We start from the raw sequence: 19,556 nt of genomic DNA on the forward strand, positions 1-19,556 counted from the left end.
ATTTGGGCATAAAGAAGGAACAACAATCTCTTGATTGATATTCCTGTTAGTAACTACCTTAGGTAAGAACCCAGGTTTAGTACGCAGGACTACCTTATCCGAATGAAAAATCAAATAAGGAGAATCACAATGTAAGGCTGATAATTCAGAGACTCTTCGAGCCGAGGAAATAGCCATTAAAAATAGAACTTTCCAAGATAACAACTTTATATCAATGGAATGAAGGGGTTCAAACGGAGCGCCCTGTAAAACATTAAGAACAAGGTTTAAACTCCATGGTGGAGCAACAGTTTTAAACACAGGCTTAATTCTGTCCAAAGCCTGACAAAAAGCCTGGACGTCAGGAACTTCTGACAGACGTTTGTGTAACAGAATGGACAGAGCTGAGATCTGTCCCTTTAATGAACTAGCAGATAAACCCTTTTCTAAACCTTCTTGTAGAAAAGACAATATCCTAGGAATCCTAACCTTACTCCAAGAGTAACCTTTGGATTCACACCAATATAGGTATTTACGCCATATCTTATGGTAAATCTTTCTGGTAACAGGTTTCCTAGCCTGTATTAAGGTATCAATAACTGACTCAGAAAATCCACGTCTTGATAAAATCAAGCGTTCAATTTCCAAGCAGTCAGCTTCAGAGAAGTTAGATTTTGATGTTTGAAGGGACCCTGTATCAGAAGGTCCTGTTTCAGAGGTAGAGACCAAGGTGGACAGGATGACATGTCCACCAGGTCTGCATACCAAGTCCTGCGTGGCCACGCAGGTGCTATTAGAATCACTGATGCTCTCTCTTGTTTGATTCTGGCAATCAATCGAGGAAGCAACGGGAAGGGTGGAAACACGTAAGCCATCCTGAAGTCCCAAGGTGCTGTCAGAGCATCTATCAGGACTGCTCCTGGATCCCTGGATCTGGACCCGTAACGAGGAAGCTTTGCGTTCTGTCGAGACGCCATGAGATCTATCTCTGGTTTGCCCCAACGTCGAAGTATTTGGGCAAAGACCTCCGGATGAAGTTCCCACTCCCCCGGATGAAAAGTCTGACGACTTAAGAAATCCGCCTCCCAGTTCTCCACTCCCGGGATGTGGATTGCTGACAGGTGGCAAGAGTGAGACTCTGCCCAGCAAATTATCTTTGATACTTCCATCATAGCTAGGGAGCTTCCTGTCCCTCCCTGATGGTTGATGTAAGCTACAGTCGTGATGTTGTCCGACTGAAACCTGATGAACCCCCGAGTTGTCAACTGGGGCCAAGCCAGGAGGGCATTGAGAACTGCTCTCAATTCCAGAATGTTTATTGGCAGGAGACTCTCCTCCTGACTCCATTGTCCCTGAGCCTTCAGAGAATTCCAGACGGCACCCCAACCTAGAAGGCTGGCGTCTGTTGTTACAATTGTCCAGTCTGGTCTGCTGAATGGCATCCCCCTGGACAGATGTGGCCGAGAAAGCCACCATAGAAGAGAATTTCTGGTCTCTTGATCCAGATTCAGAGAAGGGGATAAGTCTGAGTAATCCCCATTCCACTGACTTAGCATGCACAGTTGCAGTGGTCTGAGGTGTAAGCGTGCAAAGGGTACTATGTCCATTGCCGCTACCATTAAGCCGATTACCTCCATGCATTGAGCCACTGACGGGTTGAATGGAATGAAGGGTGCGGCAAGCACTTTGAAGTCTTGTTAGCCTGTCCTCTGTCAGGTAAATCTTCATTTCTACAGAATCTATAAGAGTCCCCAGGAAGGGAACTCTTGTGAGTGGAACGAGTGAACTTTTCTTTTCGTTCACCTTCCATCCATGTGACCTTAGAAATGCCAGCACTAACTCTGTATGAGACTTGGCAGTTTGAAAGCTTGAAGCTTGTATCAGAATGTCGTCTAGGTATGGAGCTACCGAGATTCCCCGCGGTCTTAGTACCGCCAGAAGAGCACCCAGAACCTTTGTGAAGATTCTTGGAGCTGTAGCCAATCCGAATGGAAGAGCCACAAACTGGTAATGCCTGTCTAGGAAGGCAAACCTTAGGTACCGATAATGATCTTTGTGAATCGGTATGTGAAGGTAAGCATCTTTTAAATCTACAGTGGTCATGTATTGACCCTCTTGGATCATAGGTAAAATTGTCCGAATAGTCTCCGTCTTGAACGATGGAACTCTTAGGAATTTGTTTAGGATCTTTAAGTCCAGGATTGGTCTGAAAGTTCCCTCTTTTTTGGGAACCACAAACAGATTTGAGTAAAACCCCTGTCCCTGTTCCGATCGTGGAACTGGATGGATTACTCCCATTAACAAGAGCTCTTGTACGCAGCGTAGAAACGCCTCTTTCTTTGTCTGGATTGTTGACAGTCTTGACAGATGAAATCTCTCTCTTGGAGGAGAGTATTTGAAGTCCAGAAGGTATCCCTGAGATATTATCTCTAGCGCCCAGGGATCCTGAACATCTCTTGCCCAAGCCTGGGCGAAGAGAGAAAGTCTGCCCCCCACTAGATCCGATCCCGGATCGGGGGCCCTCAATTCATGCTGTTTTAGGGGCAGCAGCAGGTTTCCTAGTCTGCTTGCCCTTGTTCCAGGACTGGTTAGGTTTCCAGCCTTGTCTGTAGCGAGCAACAGCTCCTTCCTGTTTTGGTGCAGAGGAAGTTGATGCTGCTCCTGCTTTGAAATTACGAAAGGAACGAAAATGAGACTGTCTAGTCTTGGCTTTGGCTTTGTCCTGAGGCAGGGCATGGCCTTTACCTCCTGTAATGTCAGCGATAATCTCTTTCAACCCGGGCCCGAATAAGGTCTGCCCTTTGAAAGGTATATTAAGCAATTTAGACTTAGAAGTAACATCAGCTGACCAGGATTTTAGCCACAGCGCCCTGCGTGCCTGAATGGCGAATCCTGAATTCTTCGCCGTAAGTTTAGTAAGATGTACTACGGCCTCCGAAATGAATGAATTAGCTAGTTTAAGGACTCTAAGCCTGTCCGTAATGTCGTCCAGAGTAGCTGAACCAATGTTCTCTTCCAGAGACTCAATCCAGAATGCCGCTGCAGCCGTGATCGGCGCAATGCATGCAAGGGGTTGCAATATAAAACCTTGTTGAACAAACATTTTCTTAAGGTAACCCTCTAACTTTTTATCCATTGGATCTGAAAAAGCACAGCTATCCTCCACCGGGATAGTGGTACGCTTAGCTAAGGTAGAAACTGCTCCCTCCACCTTAGGGACCGTTTGCCATAAGTCCCTTGTGGTGGCGTCTATTGGAAACATTTTTCTAAATATCGGAGGGGGTGAGAACGGCACACCGGATCTATCCCACTCCTTAGTAACAATTTCAGTAAGTCTCTTAGGTATAGGAAAAACCTCAGTACTCGTCGGTACCCGCAAAATATTTATCCAACCTACACATTTTCTCTGGTATTGCAACTGTGTTACAATCATTCAGAGCCGCTAACACCTCCCCTAGTAATACACGGAGGTTTTCCAGTTTAAATTTAAAATTTGAAATATCTGAATCCAGTCTGTTTGGATCAGAACCGTCACCCACAGAATGAAGTTCTCCGTCCTCATATTCTGCCACCTGTGACGCAGTGTCTGACATGGCCCTAATATTATCAGCGCACTCTGTTCTCACCCCAGAATGATCACGCTTACCTCTTAGTTCTGGTAATTTAGCCAAAACCTCAGTCATAACAGTAGCCATATCCTGTAATGTGATTTGTAATGGCCGCCCAGATGTACTCGGCGCTACAATATCACGCACCTCCCTCTGAGCGGGAGATGTAGGTACTGACACGTGAGGCGAGTTAGTCGGCATAACTCTCCCCTCGTTGTTTGGTGAAATTTGTTCAATTTGTACAGATTGACATTTATTTAAAGTAGCATCAATACAGTTAGTACATAAATTTCTATTGGGCTCCACTTTGGCATTGCAACAAATGACACAGGTATCATCCTCTGAATCAGACATGTTTAACACACTAGCAAATAAACTTGCAACTTGGAAATACAATTCAATTAGAATAATATTAAAACGTACTGTGCCTTTAAGAAGCACAGAAGATCTATGACAGTTGAAAATTAATAAATTGAAACAGTTATAGCCTCAATCCTTGTAAACAACACAACTTTAGCAAAGGTTTAATCCCATTAGCAAAGATAACAAATTCTGAAAGCAGGAAACAAATTACAGAATAAACGTTTTTTATCTCAGTCAAACTATAATTCTCACAGCTCTGCTGAGAGAAATGACCTCCCTCAAAATAAGTTTTGAAGACCCCTGAGCTCTGTAGAGATGAACCGGATCATGCAGGGAATACAATGAGTTGCTGACTGAAATATTTGATGCATAGAAAAAGCGCCAAAAAACGGCCCTTCCCCCTCACACACAGCAGTGAGGGAGAACAGAAACTGTCAGAAAAACAGATTAAGCAACTGCCAAGTGGAAAAATAGTGCCCAAACATTTATTCACTCAGTACCTCAGTAAATGAAAACGATTTTACATTCCAGCAAAAACGTTAAATATAATCTCTAGTTATTAAACAGCTTTATGTATTTCTTACAGTGTAATTCTAGTGAAGTACCATTCCCCAGAATACTGAAGTGTAAAGTATACATACATGACATTATATCGGTATGGCAGGATTTTCTCATCAATTCCATTGTCAGAAAATAAAAACTGCTACATACCTCTATGCAGATTCATCTGCCCGCTGTCCCCTGATCTGAAGTTTACCTCACTCCTCAGATGGCCGAGAACAGCAATATGATCTTAACTACTCCGGCTAAAATCATAGCAAAACTCTGGTAGATTCTTCTTCAAACTCTGCCAGAGAGGTAATAACACACTCCGGTGCTATTTTAAAATAACAAACTTTTGATTGAAGATATAAAACTAAGTATAATCACCATAGTCCTCTCACACATCCTATCTAGTCGTTGGGTGCAAGAGAATGACTGGGAGTGACGTAGAGGGGAGGAGCTATATGCAGCTCTGCTGGGTGAATCCTCTTGCACTTCCTGTTGGGGAGGAGTAATATCCCAGAAGTAATGATGACCCGTGGACTGATCACACTTAACAGAAGAAAAACACATTTTTTCTAACTTTGACCCCCAAAATCTGTTACATATCTACAATCACCAAAAAACACCCATGCTAAATAGTTTCAAAATTTTATCCTGAGTTTAGAAATACCAAATGTTTACATGTTCTTTGCTTTTTTTGTAACTTATAGGGCCATAAATACAAGTAGCACTTTGCTATTTCCAAACCATTTTTTTTCAAAATTAGTGCTAGTTACATTAGAACACTAATATCTTTCAGGAATCTCTGAATATCCATTGACATGTATATATTTTTTTTTTAGTAGACAACCCAAAGTATTGATCTAGGCCCATTTTGGTATATTTCATGCCACCATTTTACCGCCAAATGCGATCAAATACAAAAAATCGTTCACTTTTTTACAAATTTTTTACAAACTTTTGGTTTCTCACTGAAATTATTTGCAAACCGCTTGTGCAATTATGGCATAAATGGTTGTAAATTCTTCTCTGGGATCCCCTTTGTTCAGAAATAGCAGACATATATGGCTTTAGCATTGCTTTTTGGTAATTAGAAGGCCGCTAAATGCCACTGCGCACCACACGTGTATTATGCCCAGCAATGAAGGGGTTAATTAGGGAGCATGTAGGGAGCATTTTGGGGTAATTTTAGCTTTAGTGTAGTGTAGTAGACAACCCCAACTATTGATCTAGGCCCATTTTGGTATATTTCATGCCACCATTTCACCGCCAAATGCAATCAAATAAAAAAAAAAACGTTAACTTTTTCACAATTTTAGGTTTCTCACTGAAATCATTTACAAACAGCTTATGCAATTATGGCACAAATGGTTGTAAATGTTTCTCTGGGATCCCCTTTGTTCAGAAATAGCAGACATATATGGCTTTGGCGATGCTTTTTGGTAATTAGAAGGCCGCTAAATGCTGCTGCGCATCACGCGTGTATTATGTCTAGCAGTGAAGGGGTTAATTATGTAGCTTGTAGGGAACTTGCAGGGTTAATTTTAGCTTTAGTGTAGAGCTCAGCCTCCCACCTGAAACATCAGACCCCCTGATGCCTCCCAAATAGCTCTCTTCCCTCCCCCACCCCACAATTGTTCCCGCCATCTTAAGTACTGGCAGAAACTCTGCCAGTACTAAAATAAAAGGTATATTTGGGCTTTTTTGAGTTTTTTTTTTTTAGCATATTTACATATGCTGCTGTGTAGGATCCCCCCTTAGCCCCCAACCTCACAGATCCCCCACCAAACAGCTCTCTAACCCTCCCCCTCTGCCTTAATGGGCGCCATCTTGGGTACTGGCAGCTGTCTGCCAGTACCCAGTTTAGAACAAAAATGTGCTTTTTTTTTTTAAGAAAAATCCCTTTTTCTGTAGTGTAGCTCCCCCCACACCCAAGAACAACCCCCCACCCCTCCAAGATCCCTTTTACTGAAGTTTATTTGTTTTTTAATTTGTCCCTTTTCCCCCACAGTTACAATCTAATTTTCTGTAGTATAGCGGTTCCCACCCGCTCCCGCCCCGTGCACGCGCCCGCCCGCCACCCTCTGTGCACGCGTGCGCGCCCCCGTCAGCTCCGGCCCCGATCCCGCCCCCCTCCACCTTATACGGCCCATCGATGGCCGCCCACCCGCCTCCCAAGTCAGCTCCCACCCACCAACGTTACCGGCCACCGATGTCCGGTGCAGAGAGGGCCACAGAGTGGCTCTCTCTGCATCGGATGGCCATGCAGGGTTATTGCAGGATGCCTCCATATCGAGGCATCACTGCAATAACCGGAAAGCAGCTGGAAGCGAGCAGGATCGCTTCCAGCTGCTTTCCACACTGAGGACGTGCAGGGTACGTTCTCAGGCATTAACTGCCTTTTTTCTGAGGACGTACCCTGCACGTCCTCAGTCGTTAAGGGGTTAAATGTGAGGTCTTAAAAAGTGTAATTTTACATAAACCGTATAGGAAATATTGTCTTGAAAATACATCTTAAGACATGAGTCAAAGACAAAATGTAACAAAACCTTAAAGCAAAATTCAAGTTCCACAATGGAACTAGGTGCTTGAAAAAATCTTTTGGAAATGAAGCTAAAAGGCAATCTTCCACTAAAATAAAAACAGACGCAGAAAGTTTAATTCTCTTTCAATATTAGATTATATTTTATCATTAATTTCCATACACTCACCAAAGCCCACTCTTCAGTCTTCCAAACACTCACCACATCACACAGCTGCTGCAACTACATACCATATTCTAAGCCCACATCATTAATGGTACAAGTAAAGTCAAAATTAAACTTTCATGAATCAGAGGCAGCACGTAATTTTAAAAACTTTCCAAATTATTTATTTTAACCAAATTGCTTTGAACTATTGGTATCCGTTGTTAAAAAGAATACCTAGCTACACTCAGGAGCAGCAATAAACTTACTGGATCTAGCTGCTGATTGGTGGCTGCACATATTATGCCTCTTGACATTTGCTCACCCCATGTGTTCAGTCAGCTCTACCTGAAGTGCATTGCTGCTCATTCAATAAATGATACAAAGAGAATGGTGCAAATCTGATTCTAAAAGTAAATTCGGAGTTGTTTTAAAATGTATCAGAATCATGAAAGAAAAAGGGTTTGGTTCATGTTCCATTAATTTTAAAACTCAAAATTGCAAGCTCCATGGAAGAGTTTTACTGTATTTCTTTAAGTCATTCATTAACTGGTATTGGCAATGCTTTTAATAGTTTATCTCATATGTGCTGTACCACAATTAACATCTCTGGGTCTGAAATAATATTCCTAAAATAGATTTGAGCATATGTAAATACTTACTTTTTCACCATTAATAGCTACACTGAGCACTCCAATATTGACCTGCAACCATCTATCAGTTGGATTGAAAATATTTAGGGAAGCTTGTGAAGCAATCCCTACACAACAAGCACTTGGAAAAGTCAGCTCTTCAGGCACCAACACTTGCCCTAAGAAGGAAAACAAACAAGCTATAACAAAAAGTCTTAAGCCATTCAAAACTAATTTTTAAAACAATAGAAAGGCTGCAAAAAAAACTAAATTAGGACATTTGTATAGAAACTAAATATACAAATATTAAAGCAGTTCATAAATAACTGATGACTGAAAAATAAAGACAGGCTATAATTCGACCTATTAGGAGTTAGTTACCAGTAAATGTGTCTTCTAAATGTACACAAGAAACAAAAACACCTTATTGTATTTAAACAGTAAGAAAAATTAGCATTATAACCATTTGTGTGGTCTGTTAGAACTTACCATAATCTGAGGATATTCGTGTATCAAAATGCTGTAGTCCTGTAGCATTAATAAACTGCCCAGGGTACCCACTTGCTGAAATGACAATATTTTGGTTGCCAGGAGGAAGGCTTTGGCTTCGTGGGAGTGTTGCTAATAAACCAGAACCGACAGAGGTACCTGTTAATCCAGTTATAGTGTTTTGTATGTGTTGCGCTTGAGCAGTGGAACCAGGGTATCCTGTGCAAAGTACTGTATTTCCAACCTGATGAGATGGAATAGTTGAACATCCAAGAGAATGGACATTTCCCAAATACTGATGTGCAAATTGTGTAGTTGAAAGTGGTTGTCCAGTGAAGAGTGTTGGGACGGAAGATGGTAATTTCTGTAGATCAGAAGCCGACACAACTGGCTTGAAATCAGGTTCAGGAACAAACTGGTGATTAACAGAAATGTTTTGCATTAGAGGGTAGTTAACCAATCTACTTGCAGATTGCATATTTAAAGATGGCAAGCCTTCTCTTGATTTGGTTGGGAACTCCTGCCAAGTATAAGGAGTGTCTACTTGAAAATGAGGCATTATGAAGTAGTTATAAGCATCATTTGATATACCACTACTAACCTCTTTCATTTTCTCTTTATACTTTAAGCTATGATCCTTCAATTCTAAATTGTTCTTGTGCAGTGATAACAATTCTTCACTTTTGTTATTAATGATTATAGATGCAGCAGTGCTATATCCAGATGGATCGTTGCTCTTTTGGTTGGGGCTATAACCAGACTTTTGATTTACATTCTGTTGCCAAGACATATTGGCAGGTTTGATTAGCTGCATTTCAGGAGTAGGGCTTGATCTCACTATAGTTGTGCTCAGTTCAATGGTATTATTGCTCTGCAAATAAAAAGAGCTCTAGTCACAACCTCACACCTACATATTAAAAGGTAAGCTAAACAAGAAATTAATATGAAAATATAACTACATTGCAGGTAACATTGATAAACACATTCCAAACCAACCAAATGAGAAATTTTCAATCCATGGGCTAATACATTGATACATAGGGACAGATTAACTCATGGTTAAATAGTTTGACTGCAAATATGTGTATAGGCAACAAAATTAAAGTTTTAGTAATTATTATTGATACCAACAATGAAAATTGGAATCTAAATTAAACTTCCCTGCGTTTTCATATTTTGGCACATGTCCCTTAAATATCACACAACAAAAAAAGATGGGCCCTATAAAAAGGGTTAAAACAAAACCCAAAATCCAGTTATCTCACCTTTTTATATAGATAAAAAACATAATTTCTGCTTACCAGATAAATTCCTTTCCTTCCTGGCCGGGAGAGTCCACGACATCATTCCTTACTGTTGGGAAATACAACACTTGGCCACCAGGAGGAGGTAAAGTCACCCCAACCAAAGTCTTAAATATTCCTCCCACTTCCCCTATCCCCCAGGCATTCTGCTGAGGGAACAAGAAAAAACATAATTTATGTAAGAACTTACCTGATAAATTCATTTCTTTCATATTGGCAAGAGTCCATGAGCTAGTGACGTATGGGATATACAATCCTACCAGGAGGGGCAAAGTTTCCCAAACCTCAAAATGCCTATAAATACACCCCTCACCATACCCACAATTCAGTTTAATGAAAAGCCAAGTAGTGGGGTGATAGAAAAAGGAGTAGAAAGCAAAAAAAAGGAACTGGAAATAAAATTGTGCTTTATACAAAACAACCATCACCATAGAAAGGGTGGGTCTCATGGACTCTTGCCAATATGAAGCAAATGAATGTATCAGGTAAGTTCTTACATAAATTATGTTTTCTTTCATGTGATTGGCAAGAGTCCATGAGCTAGTGACTATAGGATAGTAATAACCAAGAAGTGGTACTCCACAGAAGAGTCACTAGAGAGGGAGGGGTGAAAACTGCAATTTTCTGCTAAAGAAATTAAATCCACATCCAAAAAAATAAGTTTTTCTCATAAGCAGAGGAATCAAACTGAAACAGCTGCCTGAAGAACTATTCTACCAAAAACTGCTTCTGAAGAGGCAAATACATAAATACGGTAGAATTTAGTAAATGTATGCAAAGAAGACCAAGTTGCTGCTTTGCAAATCTGATCAACTGAAGCTTCATTCTTAAAAGCCCACGAAGTGGAGACTAATCTAGTAGAATGAGCTGTAATTCTCTGAGGAAGAGCCTGACCCGACTCCAAATAAGCCTGATGAATCAAAAGCTTTAAACCAATATGCCAAGGAAAAAGCAGAAGCTTTCTGACCTTTCCTAGAACCAGAAAAGATAACAAATAGACTAGAAGTCTTCCTGAAATCTTTAATAGCTTCAACATAATATTTCAAAGCTCTTACAACATCCAGAGAATGTAAGGATCTCTCCAAAGAATTCTTAGGATTAGGACACAAACAGGGAACAACAATTTCCCTATTAATGTTATTAGAATTCCCAACTTTAAGTAAAAATTTAAATCAAGTCTGCATAACTGCTTTATCCTGATGGAAAATCAGAAAAGGAGACTCACAAGAAAGAGCAGATAATTCGGAAACTCTTCTAGCAGAAGAGATAGCCAAAAGGAACAACACTTTACAAGAAAGTAGTATAATATCCAAAGAATGCATGGCTCAAAAGGAGGAGCCTGTAAAGCCTTCAAAACTAAATTAAGACTCCAAGGAGGAGAAATTGATATAATGACAGGCTTGATACGAACCAAAGCCTGCACAAAACAATGAATATCAGAAAGTTTAGCAATCTTTATGTGAAATAAAACAGAAAGAGCAGAGATTGTCCTTTCAAGGAACTTGCAGACAAACCTTTATCCAAACCATCTTGAAGAAAACTGTAAAATTCTAGGAATTCTAAAGAACGCCAAGAGAATTTATGAGAACACCATGAAATGCCAGTCTTCAACTCGATAATAAAATCTTTCTAGAAACAGATTTACGAGCCTGTAACATAGTAATAATCATTGAGTCAGAGAAACCTCTATGACTAAGCACTAAGCGTTCAATTTCCATACCTTCAATTTAAAGGACATTATACACTCATTTTGTCTTTGCATAAATGTTTTGTAGATGATCTGTTTATATAGCCCATAAAGTTTTTTTAAAAAAAAATAAATGTATAGTTTTGCTTATTTTTAAATAATATTGCTCTGATTTTCAGACTCATAACCAAGCCCCAAACTTTTATGTGAATACCGTCAGCTACCTTCTCCAGCTTGCTCCTGTTTGTGTAAAGGGTTTTTTCATATGTAAAAGAAGGGGGAGGGGGGGTGGTCTTATTTGCCACTTGCAATGGGCCCTTCCCAGCTACCTTTTCAACAGAGCCAAACTGGGCAGCTTCTAAGTAAGTTCTTAAACAGTTTTATACTGGATTTTTATATCAGTATCTGTGCATCTTATTCTTTATAGTAGTGTCTATTACATGCAGTTATATGAAAATGAGTGTATACTGTCCCCTTTAATGATTTGAGATCCTGATGGAAAAACGGACTTGAGATAGGTCTGGCCTTAATGGAAGTGGCCAAGGTTGGCAACTGGACATCCGAACAAGATCCGCATAAAAAACCTGTGAGGCCATGCTGGAGCCACCAGCAGCACAAACGATTGCTCTAGTTTCTGGAAGCCCCCACATCTGAACACTTGAGTAAACACATCTGGGTGGAGAGACCATTCTCCCGGATGTAAAGTCTGACGACTGAGGTTAATCCGCTTACAAATTGTCTATACTGGGATATGAACCCGCAGAAACTAGACCGGAGCTGGATTCCGAGATACTTCTTTCACTAGAATTGAGGACTGTGAGTCCTACCCTGATGATTGACATATGCCACAGTAGTGATATTGTCTGTCTGAAAACAAATGAACGGTTCTCTCTTCAATAGAAGCCAAAACTGAAGAGCCCTGATAATCACAAAATATTGATTGGTAATATCACCTCTTGAGATTTCCAAATCCCTTGTGCTGTCAGAGATCCCCAAACAGCTCCCCAACCTGAAAGACCTGGCATCTCTTGTGATCACAGTCCAGGTTGGGACGAACGAAGAGGCCCCTAGAATTATACGATGGTGATCTAACCACCAAGTCAGAGAAGCCGAACATTGGGATTTAAGGATATTAATTGTGATATCCTTGTATAATCCCTGCACCATTGATTCAGCATAACAAAGCTGGAGAGGGTCTCATATGAAAATGAGCTAAGGGGATCGCGTCCGATGCTGCAGTCATGAGACTAAAACGTCCATGCACATAGCTACTGAAGGCAATGACTGAGACTGAAGGTTCCGACAGGCTGCAACCAATTTCAAACATCTTCTCTCGTCGTTAGAGACAAAGTCATGGACACTGAATCTATCTGGAAACCTAAAAAGGTTACATTTGTCTGAGGAATCAAATAACTTTTTGGTAAATTGATCCTCCAACCCATGTTTTCGAAGAAACAACACTAGTTGGTTTGTGTGAAATTCTGTGTTAGAAGACTGAGCGAGTACAAAGATATCATCAAATAAGAGAAACACTGCAATACCCCGTTCCTCTGATTACAGAGAGTAGGGCCACCTAGAAACTTTGAAAAATTTCTTGGAGCTGTCGCTAGGCCAAAAAAGGAAGAGCAACAAATTAGTAATGCTGGTCTAGAAAAGAGAATCTCAGGAACCTGATAGTGATCTGGATGAATCGGAATATGAAGATATTGCATCCTGTAAGTCGATTGTGGACATATAATGCCTTTTCTGAACAAAAGGCAGAATAGTCCTTATAGTCACCATTTTGAAAAGTTGGTACTCTTACATATCGATTCAAAATCTTTCGATCCAAAGGTGGTCTGATGGAATTTTCTTTCTTTGGGAAAATGAATAGATTTGAAAAAAAAAAACAGACCCTGTTCCTGAAACGGAACTGGCATGATTACCCCTGATAACTCCAGGTCTGAAACACACTTCAGGAAAGCCTGAGCCATTACTGGGTTTTGCTGGAATGCGTGAGAGAGAAAAATCTTCTCACGAGGCGGTCTTTACTCTGAATCCTATTCTGTACCCGAGAGACAATTCTCTGGAATCCAATGATTTTGGACCGAATTGATCCAAACATCTTTGAAAAAATTTAATCTGACACCCTAATAGGGGAGCTAGAATGAGGGCCGCACCTTCATGCGGGACTTGGGGTTGGGCTTTGATCTCTTAAATGGCTTGGGATTTATTCCAATTGAAGAAGGCTTTCAATTGAGAAACAGATTCCTTGGGGGGGAAGTATTAGGTTTCTGTTCCTTATTTTGCGAAGAGGAACGAAAACGGGTTAGAAGCTTTAGATTTACCCTTAGGTCTCTTTTAATCCTGAGGCAAAAAAACTCCCTTCCCCCCCAGTGACAGTTGAAATTATTGAATCCAACTGAGATCCAAATATGTATTACCTTGGAAAGAAAGAGATAGCAATCAGGACTTAGAAGTCATATCAGCATTCCAAGATTTGAGCCACAACACTCTTCTAGCTAAAATAGCTAAAGACATACCGTAGATTCAACATCAATTTTGATAATATCAAAAATGGCATCACAAATGAAATTAGCATGTTAAATCAACTTAACAATGCTAGACAAATCATTAACCGATACTTGTTGCGCTAAAGTTTCCAAACAAAAAGTTGAAGCAGCTGCAACATAGCCAAAGAAATTGCAAGCCTAAGAAGATGACTTTAATCTTAACTAATCTTGAATTCTAACTGCTAGCAAAGGATACAATTTCTTAACCTTGAAAAAGGAATTAAAGTACCACCAGGCCTATTCCATCTTAGAACTCATATCAGTAATAGCTTCAGGAACTGGAAAAACCTCTGGAATAACCACAGGAGGATTCTAAACAGAATTTAAACGCTTTGCTAGTTTTAATATCAAGAGGACTAGTTTCCTCCATATGTAATGTAATCAACACTTCTTTTAACAAAGAACAAATATACTCCATTTTAAATAAATAATAGGATTTGTCAGTGAGAATATCTGAGTCAGGATCTTCTGAATCAGATAGATCCTTATCAGAGAAGGATACTTAAGTATGTTGCTGGTCATTTGAAATTTCATCAGCCTTATGAGAAGTTTTAAAAGACCTTTTACGTTTATTAGAAGGCTGAATGGCAGACAAAGCCTTCTGAATAGAATCAGAAATAAATTCTTTTAAATTTACAGGTATATCTTGTGCATTAGATGTTGAGGGAACAGCAACAGGTAATGAACTACTACTGATGGATACATTCTCTGCATGTAAAAGTTTATCATGACAACTATTACAAACACAGCAGGAGGTATAACCTCCACAAGTTTACAACTAATGCACTTAGCTTTGGTAGAACGGTTATCAGGCCGCAGAGTTCCAACAATGATTTCTGAGACAGGATCAGATTGAGACATCTTGCAAATGTAAGAGAAAAAAACAACATATAAAGCAAAATTATCAATTTCCTTATATGGCAGTTTCAGGAATGGGAAAAAATGCAAACAGCATAGCCCTCTGACAAAGAAAAAAAGGCAAGAGGCAAATAGGAATGGGGTTATAAAAAATGAAAATATTTGGCGCCAAGAATGACGCACAACAAAAATATTTTTTGCCGCCAAAAACGTCCGGAAACAACACACTCGCGTCATTGATGACGCAACCTTGTGAAAGACTCGGCGTCAACTAAGATGCCGGAAATTACGAATTTGCGTCAACGAACGAATACATAAAGTGCCACACCATAGCTGACAGTGTCTTAAGTAATGAAAACATATTTACCAAAAGACACCCACCCACATATAGCAGATAGCCAAACCAGTACTGAAACGGTTATCAGTAGAGGTAATGGAATATGAGAGTATATCGTCGAACTGAAAAGGGAGGTAGGAGATTAATCTTTATGACCGATAAAAGAGAACCTATGAAATAGATTTCCCGTGAGGAAAACCATTGCATTCAATAGGTGATACTCCCTTCACATCCCTCTGACATTCCCTGTACTCTGAGAGGAATCGGGCTTCAAAATGCTGAGAAGCACATATCAATGTAGAAAACATAATTTATGCTTACCTGATAAATTCCTTTCTTCTGTTGTGTGATCAGTCCACGGGTCATCATTACTTCTGGGATATAACTCCTCCCCAACAGGAAATGCAAGAGGATTCACCCAGCAGAGCTGCATATAGCTCCTCCCCTCTACGTCAGTCCCAGTCATTCGACCAAGAATCAACGAGAAAGGAGTAACCAAGGGTGAAGTGGTGACTGGAGTATAATTTAAAAGATATTTACCTGCCTTAAAAAAGGGCGGGCCGTGGACTGATCACACAACAGAAGAAAGGAATTTATCAGGTAAGCATAAATTATGTTTTCTTCTGTTATGTGTGATCAGTCCACGGGTCATCATTACTTCTGGGATACCAATACCAAAGCAAAAGTACACGGATGACGGGAGGGATAGGCAGGCTCATTATACAGAAGGAACCACTGCCTGAAGAACCTTTCTCCCAAAAATAGCCTCCGAAGAAGCAAAAGTGTCAAATTTGTAAAATTTGGAAAAAGTATGAAGCGAAGACCAAGTTGCAGCCTTGCAAATCTGTTCAACAGAGGCCTCATTCTTAAAGGCCCAAGTGGAAGCCACAGCTCTAGTGGAGTGAGCTGTAATTCTTTCAGGAGGCTGCTGTCCAGCAGTCTCATAGGCTAAACGTATTATGCTACGAAGCCAACAAGAGAGAGAGGTAGCAGAAGCTTTTTGACCTCTCCTCTGTCCAGAATAAACGACAAACAGGGAAGAAGTTTGGCGAAAATCTTTAGTTGCCTGCAAGTAGAACTTGAGGGCACGAACTACATCCAGATTGTGTAGAAGACGTTCCTTCTTTGAAGAAGGATTTGGACACAAGGATGGAACAACAATCTCTTGATTGATATTCCTGTTAGTGACTACCTTAGGTAAGAACCCAGGTTTAGTACGCAGAACTACCTTGTCTGAGTGAAAAATCAGATAAGGAGAATCACAATGTAAGGCTGATAACTCAGAGACTCTTCGAGCCGAGGCAATAGCCATTAAAAACAGAACTTTCCAAGATAACAATTTTATATCAATGGAATGAAGGGGTTCAAACGGAACACCCTGTAAAACGTTAAGAACTAAGTTTAAACTCCATGGCGGAGCAACAGCTTTAAACACAGGCTTGATCCTAGCTAAAGCCTGACAAAAGGCCTGGACGTCTGGATTTTCTGACAGACGCCTGTGTAACAAGATGGACAGAGCTGAAATCTGTCCCTTTAATGAACTAGCTGATAAACCCTTTTCTAAACCTTCTTGTAGAAAGGACAATATCCTAGGGATCCTAACCTTACTCCAGGAGTAACCTTTGGATTCGCACCAGTATAGGTATTTACGCCATATTTTATGGTAAATCCTTCTAGTAACAGGCTTCCTAGCCTGTATCAGGGTATCAATAACCGACTCAGAAAAACCACGTTTTGATAAAATCAAGCGTTCAATTTCCAAGCAGTCAGCTTCAGAGAAGTTAGATTTTGATGTTTGAATGGACCCTGTATCAGAAGGTCCTGTCTTAGAGGTAGAGACCAAGGCGGACAGGATGACATGTCCACTAGATCTGCATACCAAGTCCTGCGTGGCCATGCAGGCGCTATTAGAATCACTGATGCTCTCTCCTGTTTGATTTTGGCAATCAATCGAGGAAGCAGCGGGAAGGGTGGAAACACATAAGCCATCCCGAAGTTCCAAGGTGCTGTCAAAGCATCTATCAGAACCGCTCCCGGATCCCTGGATCTGGACCCGTAGTGAGGAAGTTTGGCGTTCTGGCGAGACGCCATGAGATCTATCTCTGGTTTGCCCCAACGTCGAAGTATTTGGGCAAAGACCTCCGGATGAAGTTCCCACTCCCCCGGATGAAAAGTCTGGCGACTCAAGAAATCCGCCTCCCAGTTCTCCACTCCCGGGATGTGGATTGCTGACAGGTGGCAAGAGTGAGACTCTGCCCAGCGAATTATCTTTGATACTTCCATCATTGCTAGGGAGCTTCTTGTCCCTCCCTGATGGTTGATGTAAGCTACAGTCGTGATGTTGTCCGACTGAAACCTGATGAACCCCCGAGTTGTTAATTGGGGCCAAGCCAGAAGGGCATTGAGAACTGCTCTCAATTCCAGAATGTTTATTGGAAGGAGACTCTCCTCCTGATTCCATAGTCCCTGAGCCTTCAGAGAATTCCAGACAGCGCCCCAACCTAGTAGGCTGGCGTCTGTTGTTACAATTGTCCAGTCTGGCCTGCTGAATGGCATCCCCCTGGACAGGTGTGGCCGATAAAGCCACCATAGAAGAGAATTTCTGGTCTCTTGATTCAGATTCAGAGTAGGGGACAAATCTGAGTAATCCCCATTCCACTGACTTAGCATGCACAATTGCAGCGGTCTGAGGTGTAGGCGTGCAAAAGGTACTATGTCCATTGCCGCTACCATTAAGCCGATCACCTCCATGCATTGAGCTACTGACGGGTGTTGAATGGAATGAAGGACACGGCATGCATTTTGAAGCTTTGTTAACCTGTCTTCTGTCAGGTAAATCTTCATTTCTACAGAATCTATAAGAGTCCCCAAGAATGGAACTCTTGTGAGAGGAAAAAGAGAACTCTTCTTTTCGTTCACTTTCCATCCATGCGACCTTAGAAATGCCAGAACTAACTCTGTATGAGACTTGGCAGTTTGAAAGCTTGAAGCTTGTATTAGAATGTCGTCTAGGTACGGAGCTACCGAAATCCCTCGCGGTCTTAGTACCGCCAGAAGGGCACCCAGAACCTTTGTGAAGATTCTTGGAGCCGTAGCCAATCCGAATGGAAGAGCTACAAACTGGTAGTGCCTGTCTAGGAAGGCAAACCTTAGATACCGGTGATGATCTTTGTGAATCGGTATGTGAAGGTAAGCATCTTTTAAATCCACTGTGGTCATGTACTGACCCTTTTGGATCATGGGTAAGATTGTCCGAATAGTTTCCATTTTGAACGATGGAACTCTTAGGAATTTGTTTAGAATCTTTAAATCTAAGATTGGCCTGAAAGTTCCCTCTTTTTTGGGAACCACAAACAGGTTTGAGTAGAACCCTTGTCCTTGTTCCGACCGCGGAACCGGATGGATCACTCCCATTAATAACAGATCTTGTACACAGCGTAGAAACGCTTCTTTCTTTATCTGGTTTGTTGACAACCTTGACAGATGAAATCTCCCTCTTGGGGGAGATAATTTGAAGTCTAGAAGGTATCCCTGAGATATGATCTCTAGCGCCCAGGGATCCTGAACATCTCTTGCCCAGGCCTGGGCGAAGAGAGAAAGTCTGCCCCCCACTAGATCCGGTCCCGGATCGGGGGCTCTCGGTTCATGCTGTCTTTGGGGCAGCAGCAGGTTTCCTGGCCTGCTTGCCCTTGTTCCAGGACTGGTTAGGCTTCCAGCCTTGCCTGTAACGAGCAACAGCTCCCTCCTGCTTTGGTGCAGTGGAGGTTGATGCTGCTCCTGTTTTGAAATTCCGAAAGGGACGAAAATTAGACTGTCTAGCCTTAGCTTTGGCTTTGTCTTGAGGTAGGGCGTGGCCCTTACCTCCTGTAATGTCAGCGATAATTTCTTTCAAACCGGGCCCAAATAAAGACTGCCCCTTGAAAGGTATATTAAGTAATTTGGACTTAGAAGTAACATCAGCTGACCAGGATTTTAGCCACAGCGCCCTACGTGCTTGGATGGCGAATCCTGAGTTCTTAGCCGTAAGTTTGGTTAAATGTACTACGGCCTCCGAAATGAATGAATTAGCTAGTTTAAGGACTCTAAGCCTGTCCGTAATGTCGTCTAGCGTAGATGAACTAAGGTTCTCTTCCAGAGACTCAATCCAAAATGCTGCCGCAGCCGTAATCGGCGCGATACATGCAAGGGGTTGCAATATAAAACCTTGTTGAACAAACATTTTCTTAAGGTAACCCTCTAATTTTTTATCCATTGGATCTGAAAAAGCACAGCTATCCTCCACCGGGATAGTGGTACGCTTAGCTAAAGTAGAAACTGCTCCCTCCACCTTAGGGACCGTTTGCCATAAGTCCCGAGTGGTGGCGTCTATTGGAAACATCTTTCTAAATATTGGAGGGGGTGAGAACGGCACACCGGGTCTATCCCACTCCTTAGTAACAATTTCAGTTAGTCTCTTAGGTATAGGAAAAACGTCAGTACTCGCCGGTACCGCAAAATATTTATCCAACCTACAC

The 19,556-nt window shown here is 41.4% G+C and overlaps 1 protein-coding gene across 1 annotated transcript in view; it reads right to left on the minus strand.

Moving 5' to 3' along the window:
* The window catches only part of CEP192 (centrosomal protein 192), a 1,162,204-nt gene that overhangs the window by 597,668 nt on the left and 544,980 nt on the right, over positions 1 to 19,556 (minus strand). The window contains exons 19-21 of the mRNA XM_053715857.1: positions 8,906 to 9,175; positions 8,305 to 8,719; positions 7,846 to 7,994 (exon numbers count right to left, since the gene is read on the minus strand). Of these exons, the coding sequence (XP_053571832.1) occupies positions 7,846 to 7,994; positions 8,305 to 8,719; positions 8,906 to 9,175 (834 nt within the window). The remainder of the gene's footprint in view (positions 1 to 7,845; positions 7,995 to 8,304; positions 8,720 to 8,905; positions 9,176 to 19,556) is intronic.

Source organism: Bombina bombina, chromosome 5, assembly GCF_027579735.1.
Source record: "Bombina bombina isolate aBomBom1 chromosome 5, aBomBom1.pri, whole genome shotgun sequence".
Classification (NCBI taxonomy): Eukaryota; Metazoa; Chordata; class Amphibia; order Anura; family Bombinatoridae; genus Bombina; species Bombina bombina.